The 20,468-nt window shown below is 36.2% G+C and overlaps 1 protein-coding gene across 1 annotated transcript in view; it reads right to left on the bottom strand.

The window, feature by feature from the left end:
• Window positions 1-234: 234 nt before the first annotated feature.
• The window catches only part of OCLN (occludin), a 33,078-nt gene continuing 12,844 nt past the window's right edge, over window positions 235-20,468 (bottom strand). The window contains exons 5-9 of the mRNA XM_070935805.1: window positions 14,560-14,696; window positions 7,665-7,862; window positions 5,097-5,268; window positions 3,348-3,389; window positions 235-330 (exon numbers count right to left, since the gene is read on the bottom strand). Of these exons, the coding sequence (XP_070791906.1) occupies window positions 235-330; window positions 3,348-3,389; window positions 5,097-5,268; window positions 7,665-7,862; window positions 14,560-14,696 (645 nt within the window). The remainder of the gene's footprint in view (window positions 331-3,347; window positions 3,390-5,096; window positions 5,269-7,664; window positions 7,863-14,559; window positions 14,697-20,468) is intronic.

Genomic DNA, 20,468 nt, shown 5'->3' with positions numbered 1-20,468 from the left:
AGCAAATGCTTAAAATGTCCACTGTTGAGCCTGAAAACATAGGTGGTAAAATTCCTTGACTCTGTGAAACTATAAAAGATCCCATATACTGAATTCTTATTTCATGGTAAACATGGCACAAATATTATGAAGTATATAAAAGTATACAAAGGATCTCTCAGGCTATTGTCCAACACAAAGGTATTCCAGCTGAATGAAAATTATGCAACTTGATTTGTTTCCTTCTTGTTATGACTACCGACTGTCATAATCACTGACCATCCTTTTGATGTGGGACAATTTACTCTTCAGCATCTTGCAGTGTGCTTTTCGGTTCTTATAATCTGTGGACTAAGTACAATGTGCAAAGCAGTATTAATGTCAAATTTATTAAAATTAATGTTAAGAATACAATGCTAATGTAACTAATACTTCTATTTTAATCCATAAAAATAATCACAGCAGATGGCAGTAGCTAGCCAATTTTAGTTTATTTTAAAAAAGCTAAGCAAAGTGGGACCTGATTAAAGAAACCACCAGGACTTACTATTAAGGACAAAAAAGACACTGAATACTTTTTGACATGGGACTTATTTTACCAATGGTTAGACAATAAAAACAGAAGTTAGAAATGCAGGGACATAAAAAGGATAAATGTTAAAACGGAAATTTGATAAAATAGACAAACAAAATATTGTTATTATAGTATCAATGTTATTGTGATGTTGTTGTAAACATTTTGATTACGATCACCTCAAAACAACTGTACCCAGACAACACACTGTTTGATTGAAATGGAATTTTGTGATATGTTATTCAAATAAAGTAAATAAAACATGAACAACAAAAAAAATCACCAGGACATCCCAGGGCTTCTGGGAAGTCATAAAACATCCCAAAGAACACAATGAAAAATCACTCTTATTTTGAGGTCAAGAAAACAACATTTATGTACCCAAGAAATCACCAGGAATGAAGTTTGACTTGAAAAAGGCTATTTATTTCATAACCTTAATGAATAGTAATAAAATTAAATTGTCCTATATTTCAAAATTAAGAAATTATAGTTCCTACAGCCATAATAGCACAAAAGGTACTTAAATGACAATGTGCTGAACAAACTAAAATTGTTTGTCTTTACATTTGGTTTAGATGCTTCAGAATGCAGAGAAACTTGAAAGCACCATGTGCTGTGAATTATTGAAGCCACTGGGTCTATTTCTAGAACTGGGCAATCCCACTTCAGTTATTTTAATAAATCCTATTTGTGCTCTTGAGCATTGTGAAACACCTTTTCCAAATTGAATCCAAAGAATTGTACTGCTTTTAAACAAGCAAAAAAATATCTCTATCTCTGTTCTTACAAAATGTGTTAGTTAATTTGCATCATCCAAGAAGAGTCATTACAATTTTCAGAATCTTAGTGTCTTACACATTACAACCTGATAACTAATTCCTGCTTGTTTTTATGGAATTGTTAAGTAAACAGATCCAGAATTGCAGTTTAAAAATCAAATTAAGTAGCTACATTAAATAAAGCACTTCTCTTTTATTAATGGAATAGAACCCATCCTAATGGACCAAATATGCTCTCTGGGATGTTATAAATCAATAGTGGGATGAAGCCAGGCCAGATTCTATTAGATTTACAGTAAGAACAAATTGACTCATTTAAATTATATTACTGAAATAAAAAAAGACTTGGGGTAACCAGAATTGAATTTGTGTTTGAAATACTTGTAGTGCCATTTGGTTCTGATAATTTCTCAGCTTTTAATTCTAGTTTATGTCCCTGAAATCTGGCTCTGACAGATCTTACAAACCAGAAATCTGCTTATTACTATTACAGATCTGTATGAACTTGTTTTTTCTTGTGACTAACTTGTGTTTTGTCAGCCAGAACAGGCATTAAGAAATCTCAACATTTATTAGGGACAGAGGTAAGCAAAAAGAGAGAGGGGGGGGGGGGAGAGAAATTTGTTTGCTGTGGTTCTGATACCAGAAATTTGAGAAGACCAAGCTATGCTTATATGCTGGTATCTTCAAGAAAGATTATACTGTTAACTATTGTACTGAATATGGAGCTAATTTTACATTTAGCATTATACAGAGGCAAAGTTGAGTCCTTTTTAATTTTATAAGTTGGTACACATATTGATCCTATATTTCTATCCTTTATTAGAATTAGTACCATCACTTGAACATTTGAATTTATTTCCTGCCTTCTGTTTCTGGTGATACAAGGTCTATCACAATTGCTTTAACTGTGGCAGCTTTTTCTATACATTTAAATTATCTACCTTAGGCATGTCCTCCTTGAACCATAAACTTTGATGGTCTTTACAACCACCATCCCCTTAAGGATGCAGATAGTAAATGCCCTTCCAGCTTTCCCTATCTGAGATGGATTGAGAGTTAATTCTTTAAATAACAACACACAGCTGTTAGCATGACAATTGTATTATTGTTATGCAAAGTGCCCTAGGAATAAGAATATTCTTTCCCCCAACAGGAGGACAGTTGGGATTCCTAAGGCAACCCATCTACATTTCCTACTACTGGTTGCAAACTCTTTCTATGAGAAGATCAAACTGTTCTTGTGCCCTTTCTTTATGAACCCTATATTGTATAAGATTTGCTATAATCAGTCTATACACTCTTACATCTTGAATCACTGTGATTATTGTAAATTTGACTACTATATAACTCTTTCTTCACTTTGACTTATTTCTTAAAGTTTATTTATTTATTTATGGTATTTATTTATTGGTTCGATTTATATGCCGCCCTTCTCCGGAGACTCAGGGCAGCTTACAATGCGTTAAGCAATAGCCTTCCTACTTTTGTATATACCTGCTTAGTAGGGCTTTCGGGCCCCCCTAAGCGGTGTTCTTTTTTATACAAAGTCAGCTTATTGCCCCTACAATCCGGGTCCTCATTTTACCTACCTCGAAAGGATGGAAGGCTGAGTCAACCTTGAGCCTGGTGAGATTTGAACTTGCAGTAATTGCAGGCAGCTGGTGCTATTTAACAGCACTTTAGTCTGCTGTGCCACCAAGGTTTGGTGTCATAAAGCCCTAGTAGATAGAGAATTGGCTCTGGGGAAAGTGCCTCTGCCTTCTTTGCCGGATCTTGTTTCCACAAGATGATCCTATCTATCTGGAGTATTTGGGAAATGGGAAGCTGCTATTAAACAGGAGTTATGATGAGTAGCTCACATAGCAGCCTGAAGATGAAGAATGAGTAAGGAAAGAAGAAAATAAACTAAACAATTTGAAATGTAAATGAGGGACCTGAAAAGATTCAACGATGAAAATTTATTAAAGTTAAAACTAAATCTTGCCACTTTAGTATTTAAAACCACTTACTGATTTGATATCCTTCAATCTGTTGTATTCATCAGCTGCAGCCTATGGGGAAAAAAAGACCCAGTGTCAAATTAGACAACCATGTAGTAGTTCATTACTTTCCAATCCTTTTCCTTCATTACCCAAACCACTTATCAAACAATCTTGTTTATCACTAATAAGAAAATCCTTCTTTAAATTGGGTAAGGGGTTTGTGTGTCATTACCCAAAGAGAAACCACTTTTACCTAATTTGGGGTAATTTACCCACTGAGTTGAAACCCAATGCATTTAAAGGCAAATTACTGCTAACTCTTTACATCTGAAATATTTGAAATATGTATAGATACGTTAAAACATGCAGAACATGAACATATCTTTAAAGCAATTGTGCCTTTGTTTCAAGCTTTCTTGCAAGCCTAAAGAAATCACTTTCAGCTGGCTGAGACTGCTGAAGGCCCAAGTCCACTACCTCAAGCTCGACCCAGTGCTTCTGCCTACTGCTGTACTGTGTAGCTTATACTGTACCTGAGGCACTCGGGCACTCCACTTAACAACCCATGCAATTGTTTAATAACTACAACTGTGAGTGCTGAAAATGCAGTCATTGAATGAAGGAGTCATGTGGGTCTCGCTTAACAACTGCAATGACTTACAAATGAAATTGTGGTCTCGATTGTGTTTGTATGGAGAGGAACACAAAAAAAGATGATTGCCAGAGAGGAACAAGAAAAACTGCATTTGTGAAAAGATATTCTAAAAGAAGCCCAAAGCATTTTTCTTAACCATTGTTGAATAGACTGGAAGGATGTCTAAACCAAAAAATAGTGAAAAGAGACTTCAATATTCTCAGACTAAGCTCAGAATATGATCTTTTAAGAAGGTTAAGTTTTTAATGTGTCAGGAAGGAAGAAGCAATGAGTATTGAGACACAAAACCTTCCTCATGTGAAAGTTGAACTCCTGAATACTTTTTACTTTGTTAACCACCATAGCAAATAGACAACTTTATTGTCTGAATAAGTTTTAAAAGTTTCCTTAATATGCCATTTCCTCTAAATCAGGGATGCAGAGTTTATATCAAATGCTGATAGACTCCAACTCCCATCAGCGATTAGTGACTGGTTGATCAGAGATTGCTATCCATTCCCCTGCTCAAAAAAATAAAGGATTTTAATCAAGGTAATCTTATTTGTTAGATAAACTCCACTGTTCTGTGAAATTCATAAACAGAAAAATGCTTGTAAGCCTTTTAAAGTATGATAAGACTAATTTCTAGGAAACAAAATTATAGTGATTATAAATTCTAATGTGTTTTTCCCTAGGTCCTTGTTTATAAATGAAATGTTTTCATCTTAATTCTTCAGTATCCTATAAACATCTGAGAACAAAATAATTTAATAGTCTTTAACCTATTATTGATTTTGCAAAAGTATATATTGCTTCATGTTTTAGAACATTTCAAAAAACAAAAATAGGAAGCTCTGAAGCAATCCCAGTGATGTTAAATGAGTCTGAAGGTGATTCACTCAGTGAGACAGCTGAAAAAGGTTTGGGTAATTATTGAAAATTACTTCAACCTATTTTCTGGACATGACCTGAATAAAAAGCAGTTGCAACATCCTTAACTCTAGGATCAACTCTAGGGCCAACTTCTAGGATAACTCTAGGACCAATATTAACTACAAACATAATAATTCCTTATATATTTTAAAGTGGAAAATACATGAATTATCGGTTTGTATCAATTTAACTTTAAATAAAGAGGCTACCTTATATTCTTCACTGCCTTCAATGTAGTCATCCAGCTCTTTGTCAAGACGAGACAGTTCTTTACTAATCTCATCAAGTTCTGCTTGCAATCGTTTGTATTCTTGTAATCCTGCATCAAAATCTCGCTTGTACGCTTGTCTTTGCTGGTCTGATGATACAGATGGATACTCTCTAGATGACAAATAATTTAAAATGGATTTTATAAAATGATTTGGGTCCATAACTACAGTCAGATTATACTCAAAATAAACCGATTTACGTTTGCAAAAAAAAAAAAAAAGTATATTAACATAGGAGTTAAATTCACCTTTCATTTTTGCTCTCCAATATATGCATTACACTTACATTTAATTGAATACTCTTTTACATTAGTACTCTCATAAGTACAAACATGCAGTTTTATAATAACAATTTGCAATTCCACATCTTTAATTCATATTATAATGGAGACAGAGCTTCTATTAGCTGGAGGGCTACACTGAAATTACGCAAAATGTATCTAACCAAAAAATATCTGGGGTTTTAAAGGAAGAAACTTGTATTTAGTTTAGTGGTTCCCAACATTTTTTTGACCATGCCCCACCTAAGCATCTCTAAAATCCTGATGCCGCACCCCCCGCACCCTTCCCCCGGTGCCATATAATTCTTATTATTCAAAAAGTGACTCCTACTCACTTTGAGGAAGCCTAAAAGGCCATTAACTTGGTTTAAACAAGGTTCCAATTGCCCCCCTTAAAAGTCAAATTGCCCCCCTGTGGAGCGTGGGGCGTGAGCCCCATGTTGGAAACCACTGATTTAGTTTGTTTTTAAAACACTCCAAATTTGTCCCAAATTCCACCAATTCTTCAAATGTACTTGACAGGCTATATTTTCTGCATCCTTTTTTCAATGAACTACACACAATGAGTAGCATATTGACCAAACAGCAAAATATAATGACTAATTTGATTCTCTACAGGCAATTCTCATCTTGGCATAGGCATTTGTGGTTGAAAATGATTTCTACAAAACAAAGCAACATTTTATACTCAAATTGCCTTCTTTCTTAACCCAACCCAACCCAGCAAACTTTTTTTTTAAAATGTTGATATGTGGGCTAGTTAATGCTAATTAAATAATTAAGGCTTCCTTAAGTTTCTATTTTTATAGTCACATTTTGTGTGGGTGATTTTTTAAAAATGTATAGAAAGAAAATGAACTAGATAAATACTTATTATGAATGAACATACTGTTGCAGGTTAATGCAATACTGAACAAACATTAAAATGTGAACAGATATATTTCCAAAATGTAGAGCAGTTATGGCTTTCCTTTTTAAAAAATGATTATTATATTTTGTCTTAAACAATTTGCTCCACTTCTTTTATTTATTTACTATATTCATACACTAAACACTCCCAGTTAACCCAGACTGATTTCTCATAAAACTCAATCAGAAACAAATAACTCCAGACATAATCTGTCAAACATCATTTTAAAAAAAATTATAGTCAAAAAGAAAAATCACTTAACTATAATAACACTATAGACATAGTGTAAATATTGCAAGCCAGTTAATAGATTTTTCAAAAAAATGCAGATTGTGTGGATGACTTTTTAAAACTTAGATTTTTTTTAAAAGTGCCAAAGGGGCAGAATGAAACATCAAGGGAGGGAGTGTCATCATCAAAATCCTCACCATAATTCTATAATCAGACATTGATACATATAAGTAGCATCTCAAAATAAAGTTGATGGTCTTACAGTTTCAGAGACTGCACTTCAGCATATAATATTTGGCTGCATTTCTCTTCACTGTTCTACACTTATACACAAATAGTTATAGGTTGATATCAAATGACACTATGTCAGGGAAATACTTTAAAAGCTGACCAGCTGCTACAATGATATAAGGCAGAGAATAAGTCAGCAAGGTTTTTGAGCTGATACGACTTTAAGACGCTGTATACAAAATTTAGGCCCTGTGAGGGGTGTCTCTCTCTCCGTGTGTGCTTCCGTGCTATAGTTGATGATTGATTGCCTGACTTTGCCTAGTATGTGTATGTATATATTCCTTGTAGATCAACAACTGTTTGAAAGACAAACTTCTGTTTACTGTATTTTGCTCCTGGGTTGTCTCAAAATTGTCACACTGTGCACACTGTACACACTACTAATACAGCAACTACATCTATCATATCTTTCACTTCTACTGAATTCCAAAACCTTAAATTATTGTGCACCTGCTTTCATAAAAGGCATGAGCTTCATCTCAAACATAGATAGGATTATTATTTTTCTTGGTAACAGGAAAGGTATTTCATCCATTTTTTGTCAAAATATTAGCTAATGATTTCTAATGTGAGACTGAACCTCAATTTTTATTCCTTCCTCTTTCCATAGCACATAAACATCTCCCAGAGTTGCTGGGAATCAGGCAGCATATAACTTTAGATCATCATCATCATCATCACCCCAGCATCATTAACTGTCATACAGTTATAGATATTGCTAGAACTAAAATCTTCTATAGACCTCACTGGCTATTAGTGCTATACCAACAGCCAAATAGGTGGAGTAGCCAATACCTGTCCCAATTCTCATCCAGTTCATCACAAGATTCGCCACCTGTGGTATAATCAGCATCATAATTATCATTGTTGGCTCTTCTTGTTCTTCCTCTTTTCTTTTTCTGTTGGGGCTCCTTAGCTGACCCATTGTAACTGGTGTTCACATACTGGGACTGTTTTAAGTCTTTTGTTAAGGGAGCAACAACTTCAGGTACCCTGTTAAAAAGTAAAGATAATAAGATCAGGTTCATGCCAAAAACATAAACAATCCAGGGGGCTAATTGGATTATGCAGAAAAAAAACGGTATAAAAGAACTATGTTACATGGATTTACAACATGGCAATTTTTCAGTGGCAAATGGCGTAATAGTCTTGTTACCTGTATTGTTTATATTCTGTTTTATGGTATAAGCCGATATCTTTTTCCAAAGGCACAAATAATAAACAAATTATTAGTTGTATATCTAATAATTAGAATTGCAAGTATACTTTAACCAATGATTGTTTAAGTTATTCCTCTGTTTGTAATTACCTAATAATAAAAAGAAAAGCAAAAGAATGTACTCAATTGTGAATACGAATTATATTTGTATTGGAAATATTTATATTTTGGAACACTGAAATAGAATGAAAAAACATTAGGTGATTATTAAAACTGATTATTATAGGCTTCTACAAAATTGAAACATAATTACTTGGCATTAATGACTGGGCAAGTCACTTCCAGAATCTGAATGACTAAATATAATTGTTGCTCATTACACAATGGCCAGTCTGCAAAGCCTACAGCCTACAAGTGTTTTCAAACTTGGCAACTTTAAGATGTATAGTATAAACTTCAAGTCCCAGAATTCTGGGAGTTGAAGCCCAACATCATAAAGTTGTCAAGTTTGAAAAAACTGGCATACACTGACCACTTTCTGGAGCTAATAAATTAAATAATTGCATACTCTCCCCATTACTACTTCTCTCTCTTTTCTTGTTGCAGTGGAGAAATGTAAAATTTGTTACTACCAGTTCTGTGGGCTTGGTGGGGGGGGGAATGTGACTGGGTGGGCGTGACCAACTTTTTTTAAAAAAAAAACTTTTCAAAACATTTTTTCTAATGCTTTGAAAAGCCTTTGCCGATCAAGCAACTCAGCTGGGATCGTCAGAGAGGCTTTTTAAAAAATGCCTCTCTGCCGATCAGGCAACTCAGCTGGGATCGTCAGAGACTTTTCAAAGCATTTTTTTTACCACCTCTTCGGCCAAGAGGTTGCAGAAAAAATGCTTTGAAAAGCCTCTGACGATCCCAGCTGAGCTGCACAATCATCAGACGCTTTCTTTTTTACTTTTAAAATTATTTTTTCGTCGGAAGAGGTTGTAGAAAAAATGCTTTTAAAAGTAAAAAAAAAGCCTCTGATGATCGTGCGGCTCAGCTGGGCATGATGGGGGAGGGGCTCAGAGATTTTTGCTACCGGTTCTCCGAACCACCAGCCACCATCGCTACCGGATCGGGGGATCCGGTCCGAACCGGCAGCATTTCACCCCTGCTTTGTTGTCTTTTTTTGTAAGTTATTTATAAGCTAATGAATGACATGAACCAAGGTGCAGTTTCCAAGTTACAATCATTTTAAGTACAACTTAATGCTTACTTGAAAAATGGTTTTATTGTAAACTCCAGTTAGTTAGACCATGGTCTTTTTCTTTTCTCTAGAGAAACAACAATAATGCTTCTTTATCTAGCTTCACACTGTAAACGCTAAGGGAAGGAAAATATTATTTATTTTCTACTATTCAAGTAACCCTGTCCAACTGTTTTGGACAACCTACCATCTGAAAAGCAAATCTCAACCTTCCCCTGTATTGTGCAGATCAGGGAGGCAAAATGTGACCATGCCCTTCCCCCATGTGTATCAAAAATTTGGAGCATCTAGAATAGAATAGAATTCTTTATTGATCAAGTGTGATTGGACACACAAGGAATTTGCCTTTGGTGCATATGCTCCCAGTATACATAAAAGGAGAAGATATATTCGTCAAGAATCACAAGGTACAACACTTAATGATAGTCACAGGGTACAAATAAGCAATCAGGAAACAATCAATATCAATATAAATCATAAGGATACAAGCAACAAAGTTAGAGTCATGCAGTCATAGTGAGAGGAGATGGATGACAGGAACAGTGAGAAGACTAATAGTAGTAGTAATGCAGCCTTAGTGAATAGTTTGACAATGTTGAGGGAATTATTTGTTAAGCAGAGTGATGGCGTTCGGGAAAAAACTGTTCTTGTGTCTAGTTGTCTTGGTGTGCAGTACTCTACAGTATCTACAGAGCATCTACAGTACGTAATTTGAAAAAAGGAAATTGGGTGCTTTAAGTGTTTTAAATTCTTTGGTTACTTATTTCATCCCTTAAAACCTTCTCAAAATGGACATCGTGTCGATCCTGAAGTTGACATATGTGTAGCCATATTTTAGTGTAGCCTTTGTCTATTTTTTTTCTGTCTATTCTTTTCTTAGCTTTCTTTAGCTTTTCTATAAAGGAATTTAACAGTGCTTGAGGTTCGCCACATTCTAGCAACAGGAAGGGGGGTTGTAGAGATAATGCCACCTATGGCTAGGTGGCATTCCTTCTCGTGGGAATTGAGATGGTGCCTGCAGCTGGAGGAAGGTGGAGTTTGGAGTCATCGGACTATGGACTGAGAACTGATTGGAGATTGAGACTATGGGGGGAAGTTTCAAACTTTTGCCTTTTACGGAGTGTAATTCCGAAGTCTGGCCAGAGTCGGAATTGCACCAAGACCGTGCCAGTTTGATATTTTCCTAAATGGATGCCTTGGACATTTATTCTGAGGATGTATTACTTGGAACCTTGACACATCGGTTATACCAGCTACTGTGTAGCATGTGACAAGACCTGAAAACTATATCAAAGATATATCTAAATTGCATATCCCTGATTAAAATGGTGCAACAAACCAGGAATCTTCAAGATCAGCAGGCAAATCTGAAAATTTTAAAGTGTTGAAGGGCACTCTAAAAACTACCTTTCAGTTTTTAGAGTGCAGGGCTTTTTGTTTACAAAATAGCTCCATGGTACTCTCAAAATACTTCTTTATCAGAAAGCACACTCGTATAGATGCCTCTTGGCAGTGTAGCATACATTACTGGTAAGCTAATAATGGAAGTAAGAAAAAGGAAGCCAGAATTGTAAACAAATAGAAATATCTCAATATACCTCTTTGAAATGCCCTGCATCTCTCCAATAATCTAAATTACTGATGTTTCTCATATAATGCTCTTGCAAAAATACTACTTTATAAAAAACATGGGAGAAAATGAACTAAAAGAATTTTGCTAACATTATCATATTTATCCCGAAGGATGACAAATTCACCTCCATCTCTAATGGAAAAGTAAATAGCAAGAAATATTTATTTAGACAAAAATCCTGTGCATTATCTATTTTGCTCCCCTTTACTAATTTAGGTCACCATGTCCCACTGAAACCAATTCTGGAATATTTTTCTGTAAAAAATACATGCATGTGAAACACTTGCATGTGCATAATGTGTGTGTGTGTGTGTGTGTGTGTGTGTGTGTGTGTGTGTGTGTGTGAGAGAGAGAGAGAGAGAGAGAGAGAGAGAGAGAGAGAGTGTATACATATATACATGCATGCATTTATACACTGCATGCATGCAGACGCACATACACAAACATCAAAAGCCTATCTAAAAAAAAGAAGAGCCAGAACTAGTGGTGATGGGGGAGCATAAATTGAATTACAACTAAATGCTGGATTTAACATACTAACACGGGAAAGTAGTATCTAAGAAAAGAATGACAGTTAAATCCAAATGATACTATAAATGTGAATGTTTTATGCATGGAAACACAATTTTACGCATGCATATTTTATTCATTTTATGTATGCATATTTCAGGCAGTTATATATGCATAAAATAGGGAATAGGTTTTAATGCATGCATAAAATGGCAAACAGGATTTTACACATTTGAAGGAAATTACAAGTTACAGATTTTATTCATAGCATCCAAAGTCCACTAAACAAGGCTGTTAACTCAAGAGTTAACTTGTATTAACTACTGGTGATTCAAATGATCTCATTTAGAAAACTAATTGGCCTCTGCACCAAAGAACCTCTGCCTCTCTTACATACAAATCAGCCTCCTCTGTAGAAATACACAAACACACACTCCGACATACTTCTCTCCTCTTTCCAGCAGAAACAGTATAAAGGAGGTGAGAAGCTGGGAGAAGAAAAAGTTGCTATATTTGGAAGGAAAGCAGTGAAAAGGGAGGAGACAAAATTGGGTAGAAATGATGGGAAGATATAACTGGTCAGGAAAAACAATACTGTAAGATAGAAAATCTTGTTAAGGATTAAAGAACGAGTCAAATCTGGCAGGCATGTAGTCCCAAATAACGAATCAGGATGACATTCTCAATTCACAGATAATCATCTTTCCATTAAGTATAGACAAATGAAGGAAAACTGAATATTACTGCCAATCAGGAAGCCAAACTAGATTAATTGCCTTAAGACCCAGAAATATTGGCTTCATGCCTTCTGTTTACTGTAACTTTCATCATAGCTTCCTTTAATCATATTATTCAATCTAAACTGCAACACAAAGACGATGCTGTAGTAGAAAATACTACAAGAAAGAAAAACAATATCCTGACGGTAGAACTTATTTCAGATGGAAAGACTGGGGTTCCAGAAAGCAACTTAAGCAAAAATTAAAGCCGGGGGGAAAAAAGGTAAATTTAATCATTTACCAGTGTGTGATAAACTCTGGGAGGGTTCTGTCGGCTGCACCCAAGACTTCCAAAGGTAGTTATGTGATCCCGGATTGCAAGACTGTCTGTCTCAGCTCTACTTTCTTACCTAGCCCTGGCAGTCTCACAGAGCACAGGGTTCGCTATAATTGTGTATTTATATACTACGTTATCAAAAGGCAAATTGACTATTCTTATCCAAACAATGCCTATCTTACACAAATAAAGATTAGAACTGGAACATACATATAAGACAATCATTTCATTAATACAAAACTATATTTGAACAGACTGCAGTTCCCCCATCCCTTATTTAGAATTTTTTAAAAAGTTTGGTCATTAGGTCTGCATAACCTATAACTTTTCAGTGTATTGAATATGCTTGTAGAGTACCATGTATAACTCAATTTATGGACTTAATTTTAAATATTACAGTTAATAAATCAAGCACAAGTGTTTGATTTAAACAAAAAAAAAAAAGATGAGTCTTCAGAGCAAGCTTTATTCCTGGTGAATGTGGAGATGCCCGTGTTTTTTCCTTAGAAAACATTAAAAAATTGTTTGCCTTCTTTGGGTTGGTTTTCAACTTCCCAGTCTAGCTGCAGTCTGGAAAACCTTGGAAGCCTCTCATTCTAAAATTAATTAGGGCCAATTAATACCTCATATTTATGATATTTATTAGAGCCAGTTATTAAAATGGTTAAAGTATTTGGGTTGATCATGTACAAGCATATTAATATTTAGTGGAATACAGGTAGTCCTTGACTTACTAAAACAACTGGACCCAAAATTTCTGTCATTAAATAAGACAGGTATTAAGTGAGTTTTGCCCCATTTTATGACCTACCACTGTTGTTAATCACTACAGTTGTTAAATTAGTAGCAAAGTTGCTGAGTAAATCTGACTTCCCCACTGACTTTGCTTTCAAAAGATGATCATATGACCCTGGGACACTGTCATAAATCCAAGTCAGTTGCCAAGCATCTGAATTTTGATCACGTGACCAAGGGGATGCTGCAACGGTCGTAAATGTGAAAAACAGTCATAAGTCATTTTTTATAGTGCCATTGTAATTTCCAATGGTCAGTAAACAAACTGTTGTAACTCCAAGGCTACCTGTATATGCTGCTCTTATAAAAGAAAAATAGGATGATTTACAAAATTAGAAAAAAGAGCAAAAGTATATTTGGTACATTGTAAATCAATTAGTAGCAGAAAAAAATCTCTGAAAGGACTGAAAGCTAGAATGAAAAACACTGATTTTAAAAGTTACAGCAATATAATGAAGATTCATGCTCTGTAAAATTGCTCTAGGAAGGAGAAAATTCTCATATAACTTGCACCAGTGGTGAAATCCAATTTTGTTTACTACTGCTTTTGTGGGCGTGGCTTGGTGGGCGTGGTGTGGCTTGGTGGGCGTGGCAGGGGAACGATACTACAAAATCTCCATTCCCTCCCCACTCCAGGAAAGGATACTGCAAAATTCCCATTGCCTCCCCATTCCTGGGGGAAGGATATTGCAAAATCTCCATTCCCACCCCACTCTGGGGCCAGCCAGAGGTGGCATTTGCTGGTTCTCCGAACTACTCAAAATTTCCACTACCGGTTCTCCAGAACCTGTCAGAACCTGCTGGATTTCACCCCTGGCTTGCACCCATGTTTTTGCCCTCTCTTTCAAATACACTGCATTCAGAATTCTTTCTTTATTGGCCAAGTGTGATTGGACACACAAGAAATTTGTCTTGATGCATACGCTCTCAGTGTACATAAAAGAAAAGATACATTCATCAAGAATCATAAGGTACAGCACTTAATTATAGTCATAGGGAAACAGTCAATATAAATCTTAAGGATACCAGCAACAAGGTTACAGTCATACAGTCATAAGTGGGAGGAAATGGGTGATAGGAACAATGAGAAGATTAATAGTAATGCAGACTTAGTAACTAGTTTGACAGTGTTGAGGGAATTATTTGTTTAGCAGAGTGATGGCATTCGGGAAAAAACTGTTCTTGTGTCTAGTTGTTCTGGTGTGCACTGCTCTATAGCGTCGCTTTGAGGGTAGGAGTTGGAACAGTTTATTCATTCAAACAAGCAAGCAGAAAAATGGGAAGGATTACTCACGGACTAGCTGTGTAGTTGTCCTTGCGAATCTGAGGTGCAGGAGCATCAGAAACGGAGTATCCTGTAGAACTGGCAACTCGATCTGGATAGTCAGGCCCCGGGGAAACTGCCACTGGCTCTGGACTTACATTCTTAACCTGGAAAAGCACACACGAGATAAATGTTTGACATTGAAAGGGATACTATTAATCTAGTACTTCAGGTTTTAATTGGTTAGATTTCGTATGTTTAAATATTACATAACACTATCAGGAAACAAACAAACAAAAATAACTTATTGGAATGCAGAGACGGTATTAGCTTCTGCAATAGAAGCACACCACTAACAAAGATATGGGGTTCCAGTGATAGTGAAAAATTTCATTTGGAGCATAGTGGCCTAAGTTTTCTTTGGCACAACAGGAATAAACAGGAATCACTGCAATTTAGGAGAAGAAATAAACACAAGAATGTTTGTTTAATATAGCCACCCATTTCAGTTTTATGGGACTCTAGATGGGATTGGCCACCAATGGAGTTTCAACATTCATGGAGAATAAGATCAACAATGGCTTCAGTCATATTGGCTATACCTACTATCTCTAGAATCAGAAGTAGCACAGCTCTGAATATTAGCCACAGGAGAACACTGGACTGCCATGTCTATAACCTCCTTGTCTACTTCTACTTTCCATCTGATGAGGTGATGTGACAAACTTGATGGGTTTTCCCTTCATTCATCATCACCATTTCTTCTAGGCAGGGGTGTCAAACACAAGGCCCGGGGGCCGGATCCGGCCTGTGGGGTACTTATATCTGGCCTTGTGGGTTGCCCTGGAAACAGCGAAGGACCAGCCCGCAATGCTTCTGCCATCAAAAATGGACTCCCAAGCTCCGTTTTCAGCTGCCATGGCCTCCTGCAACCCTCTGCCAGTTAAAACGGAGCTCGGGAGCCTGTTTTCGCTGGCAGAGCGCTCGGGCCACCACAGGCGCCCCTGAAAGGAGTGACGTCGAGCTGGCCATGCCCACTCCAGGTCCCCGAGATTAAACACAACCCTGATGCAGCCCTAAATGAAATTGAGTTTGACACCCCTGTTCTAGGACAACAGTCCCCAAACTTTGAGGACCCAGTTTATAGGGGCAATAAGCTGACTTTGTATAAATATACAAAAGTATGAAGGCTATTGCTTAATGCATTGTAAGCCGCCCTGAGTCTCCGGAGAAGGGCGGCATATAAATCAAATTAAAAAAAAAAAAAAACTTTCCGACTGGTGGCCCAGCAAGGGGGGGGGGAGGCAGTAGTTCTGCATGAGTGGCAGGCACGCGTGACCGCGAGTACCTGCCACTCATGCAAGTGAAGCTGCAAACGTGTGCACTTGCCTGCCGCTTGCACAGGCCACAGCTTGGTAGCGGGCCGCAGCCCGGGGGTTGGGGACCCTATTCTAGGAGAACCAGCACTTACTGATGTGATCTTAGGAATTTTCATATGGGCTTCAGTTAGAAAAAAGCATGTACTAATTCTTGACTTATGATCACAATTGTGACCACAATTTCTGCTGTAAATTGTTGGACTCCTAAATTGAGTCAGACTCAATTTTACAACAATTCTTTTGCCGGTCATTAAGTGAATCCAGCTTCCTCCAAGGGCAATTTTTTTTTGCCAGAAATTGTTCAAAAGGATCATAAATCATGATCATTTGACTAGTCACTGAACTGGTCGTACATACAAGCTGGCTATCAAGTGCCCAAATTGTGATCCTGTGACTACAAGGGTGATACAATAGTTGTAAGTGCAAATAAAAACAAGTGATTGTAAATCACTTCCCCCCCCCCCGAGGCTGCTATAGCTTTAAAATGACACTAAACAATGCTTTTAATTAGCATATGTGTCCTGGAGGACTGAGCTTTTGTTGGATTGCTGCTTTCTTACCCTAGCATGATAATTGTTTACACTGGTTTAATTGAGATGTTGTTGCTTCACATGCTGTTATGTGGTAAAGAATAAGACTAAATGTCTGTTTTTGCTCCTTTTTTACCTGATAGAAAGAAAACTTTCTAGTAAAACTTCTGTTCTTAGTGTGAGCAGCTGCATGCAAGGATTACTACTGAAAGATTGAGGTTCAGTGACACACTCAAATAATTGCTGAAGTAAAACTCAGTCCTCACCATTGATCATACTGTTTAGGGTGGCTTGGCACTATGATTCATTAATGTCTGGAGAACAGATTTTCTACCTTTGCACAATCATAGGAACTATGTGTATCAGTATGAGGTACATACACATGATTAATTTACACAGTGAATTGGTTACCCAATCTCTGGGTTCATACAAATCTTTGAACAAGAAACAAATTACAGAAGCACTTGGATAAAACTTAAGGACATTTTCCTTTCACTTAAAAGATCCACCTACAAGCCCAACTCCAGTATTTATGGGGACTGGACAGACTGACAGATCAATAAGTCATACTCGAAAAGAATTTCCAGACAAACGTTAAGAGTGACACATTTATATATTCAGGAATGCTCTGCCCAAAATATTATAATTTGTTAACAAGAATGATTAGCAATGCTAATTGCATGGCAAGATGTCACAGAAATAGATATGGTCAGATAAATAATGTGCTATAACTTCATGCTAAGACGACCATGTGGCTGAAGCAATCCATATATTCCTTCAAGGAATCCAAAAGACCGCAATCCATATATTCCTTCAAGGTACAGCAGTGCTTAAATATTTGTGAATCCTTTTGAATGTTCAATATTTTTGCATAAATATGGCCTAAGAACAATCTATTCCCATCACTTATCTTAAAACTAGATAAAGAGAACCCAATTAAATAAATGAGTTAAAAACATTGTACCGGCAACTTCTGTAGAAGAATGTCAGTGTATCTATTCATGAACTGAAGTTCAAGAAAGTGTGTCATACAACCCAAAACACATACGTTGTATGGCCAAAGAATGGTTCAAGCAGAAGAAAGTTAATGTTTTGGAATGGCCAAGACCAATGTCCTGACCTTAAACCTATAGAAATGTTGTGGAAGGACCTGAGTTCCTTAGGGAGCCTATCAACATCCCTGAGTTGGGAGCTGTTCTGTAAAGGCTAAAATGCCTCCAAGCTGATGTACAAGGCCAATAAGTTATCAGAAACATTTAGTTGCAGTTATTGCTGCCCGGGACGGGGCAGCGGGAGAGGGGGCGATTGGGCAAACCAGTACTGAAAGCAAAAGTTCATCTACTGTTGCCACACACAATTATGTAGCTTTGGACCATTTCCCTCTAGAATCAGTGAATAAGTGTAATGATTTTGACACGTTTGCTTAATTGGGATCTCTTTAACTAGTTTTAGTAGTCTTTAACTAGTTTAGTAGTGAGTGATAGAACTCATCTTAGATCATCCTTATGCAAAAATATTAAAAATTCAAAAGAATTCATAAACTTTTAAGCACCACTGTATACTGAGGTAGATTTGTATATGTTAACTGCTGTAAGACTGTTGAGCTTCATGCTGAAAATTATTGCGTCCTTGGAAAAATGGTAACAAGCTGTGGAGGAATCTTCAATCTTCAAAATAACTTTGTGTCTTCAAAGTAAATCTGAATTTTATTCTACTGTAATCAGAAATTAAACCCGGATTATAATTTGTTTCGTATATATTCTTCTTCTTCTTCTTGTTTGTGCCATATCCGTCATCGGATATTGGCGATCATGTTGGCAATCCTTTTTTTATTAACAGCCACACGAAAAAGTGCTGTTGAATTTTGTCCAAACCAGTCCCTTAGATTTTGAAGCCATGATATTCTTTCTTCCATGGACCTCATTTGCCTTCAATCTTTCCTTGGAGGATTAAGTGAAGTATGCTATATTTTTCTGGGGGTCGCATCACATGTCCAAAACTTTTTTATGGTTTTGATTATTTCCCTTGGCTTTCCCAGGTGACTTATCACCTCATTACTGATTTTGTCAACTCGACTTATACATAACAGCTGCCTGTAAATCCACATTTCAAATGCTTCTAGTCTCTTCAAGTGGCTTTCTGTCAGAAATCAACTCTCCACTTTGTAGATATACCACTCCACAAATTTGTTTTTCTAACGTATAGAATTTAATATATAGAAAAGAGATTTATGGGAAATTAGATGCTGGCATTCATTTAATTCATTATTAAGAGTGATTTACAATCTTTTGACTATGGTTCCTAATAAGTAAGCTTGAAGCTTAATAGTGATTTTTAGGGCTTTTTAGAGTGAAATATTCCTTTGTTTTTCTAGTTTATATTTTTTATTCAAATGTTTAATTACAAAAAGGCAACAATCCTGAAGCCTTGCTGTTTTTTGTGTCTTAATATTCTATAAAACAATTTATCACAAAACTCTAAAGACAAAATATATTCTCCATGAAGAGAGAGCTACAATTCATCTATCATATAAACCATTGTTTAATAATTATTGAATAAATCACAATTGCCGAAGTTCAAAAAAACAGGTTCCAAATACATGATTAATACACTATACAAATCATAGTGGTTTAGGGTTTTTGTGCACTGTGCTGTGCCAAATGTTTTCAACAAAAACATATTGCCAGATGTCTGTTTATTGATACAGGTAGTCCTCAACTTACAACCATTCATTCAGTGACCATTCAGAATTACAAGGATACTGAAAAAAGTGACTTATGACCATTTTTCACACTTACGACCACTGCACTACCCCAATGGTCACATAATCAAAATTCAGATGTTTGGAAACTGGCATGTATTTATGAGTTACTGTGTCTCTGGGTCATGTGATCACCTTTTACGACCATCTGACAATCAAAGCCAATGTGGAAGCCAGATTCATTTAACAACCAAGCTACTAACTTAACAACTGCAGTGATTCACTTAACAACTGTGGCAAGAAAGTAAAATGGGAAAAAAATTGCTTAACAACTGTCTTGCTTAGCCGTACAAACTTTGGGCTCAGTTTGTGGTTGTAAGTTAAAAACTATTGTAGTAATTTCTTTCTCTAGTTGCTTTAGAAGATCAAGTATCTCTCGAGGTAGGTAACTGATGTTTCAACTGTGTTCTCACATTATAAACAGGGCAAAATATTTCTTGCTGACAACAGTACTTAGGTTAAGATTATTCAATAGCTGCTTAATATGTACATGGACCTAAGATACCACTAAGGATATGGCTTTAGCCTACTGTATTTTATAAGCTAGTATATGTTATAAGCATAACCACATAGCACAAAAGCATATTTTCAAACTGCAGCTAATATTCAGTGTTTATAGACTTAACTCTCAAACTGGTATCAGTCTAGGTTCACTTTAGGATTTCCTCTAACAGAAAGGGAAAACAAAAAAGATAGCACAACTGGTTTTTCAAGCTTTTTATGATGCTTTGTAAAAATATTTTTTCCAAAGAAAAGGGAGAAGGTATTTTTAAGTGTTTGACAGTCTTCTCTGAATTGTTTCGTGACATTACCATCTCAAAAAGAATTGGGACAAATTTAAATTGAAAAGGACTTGCTAATAGCTTACAAGTTTCACATACACAGGGTAGCACTTCAGATTTCCAGAGCACAGCAATAGAAGCAGCCAGTTCTGGTGAGGACTTGTATTTTGCTAAAGCATACCAGGCTTGGTTTGATTCTGGGTTAGTGTGATATATAAAATGAGCTATCTGATCTGCAAATTGTACTTTATGGATTACATTATATGTGAAGCAGCTCACAATGTTTCAATAAACTATGGTTAAACAATATATAACAAGGTAAGTGCACTCACCTGGGGTGAGAGGAAGAAAACTCATACTACATAGGTTTATCTTTTTTACTCTGTGAAAATGAAATTACTCAAAGAAAAACTTAACATATAGTGCTGGGGAAAACTACTTTATTGTAAAGGATTCTCTAGCAATGAGTCTTTCCCATGTTCCCAGC

This window comes from Pituophis catenifer, unplaced genomic scaffold (genome assembly GCF_029215685.1).
Source record: "Pituophis catenifer annectens isolate HBS135680 unplaced genomic scaffold, rPitCat1.0.hap2 SCAF_2, whole genome shotgun sequence".
NCBI lineage: Eukaryota > Metazoa > Chordata > Lepidosauria > Squamata > Colubridae > Pituophis > Pituophis catenifer.
This window is presented reverse-complemented; position numbering and strand designations above follow the sequence as displayed.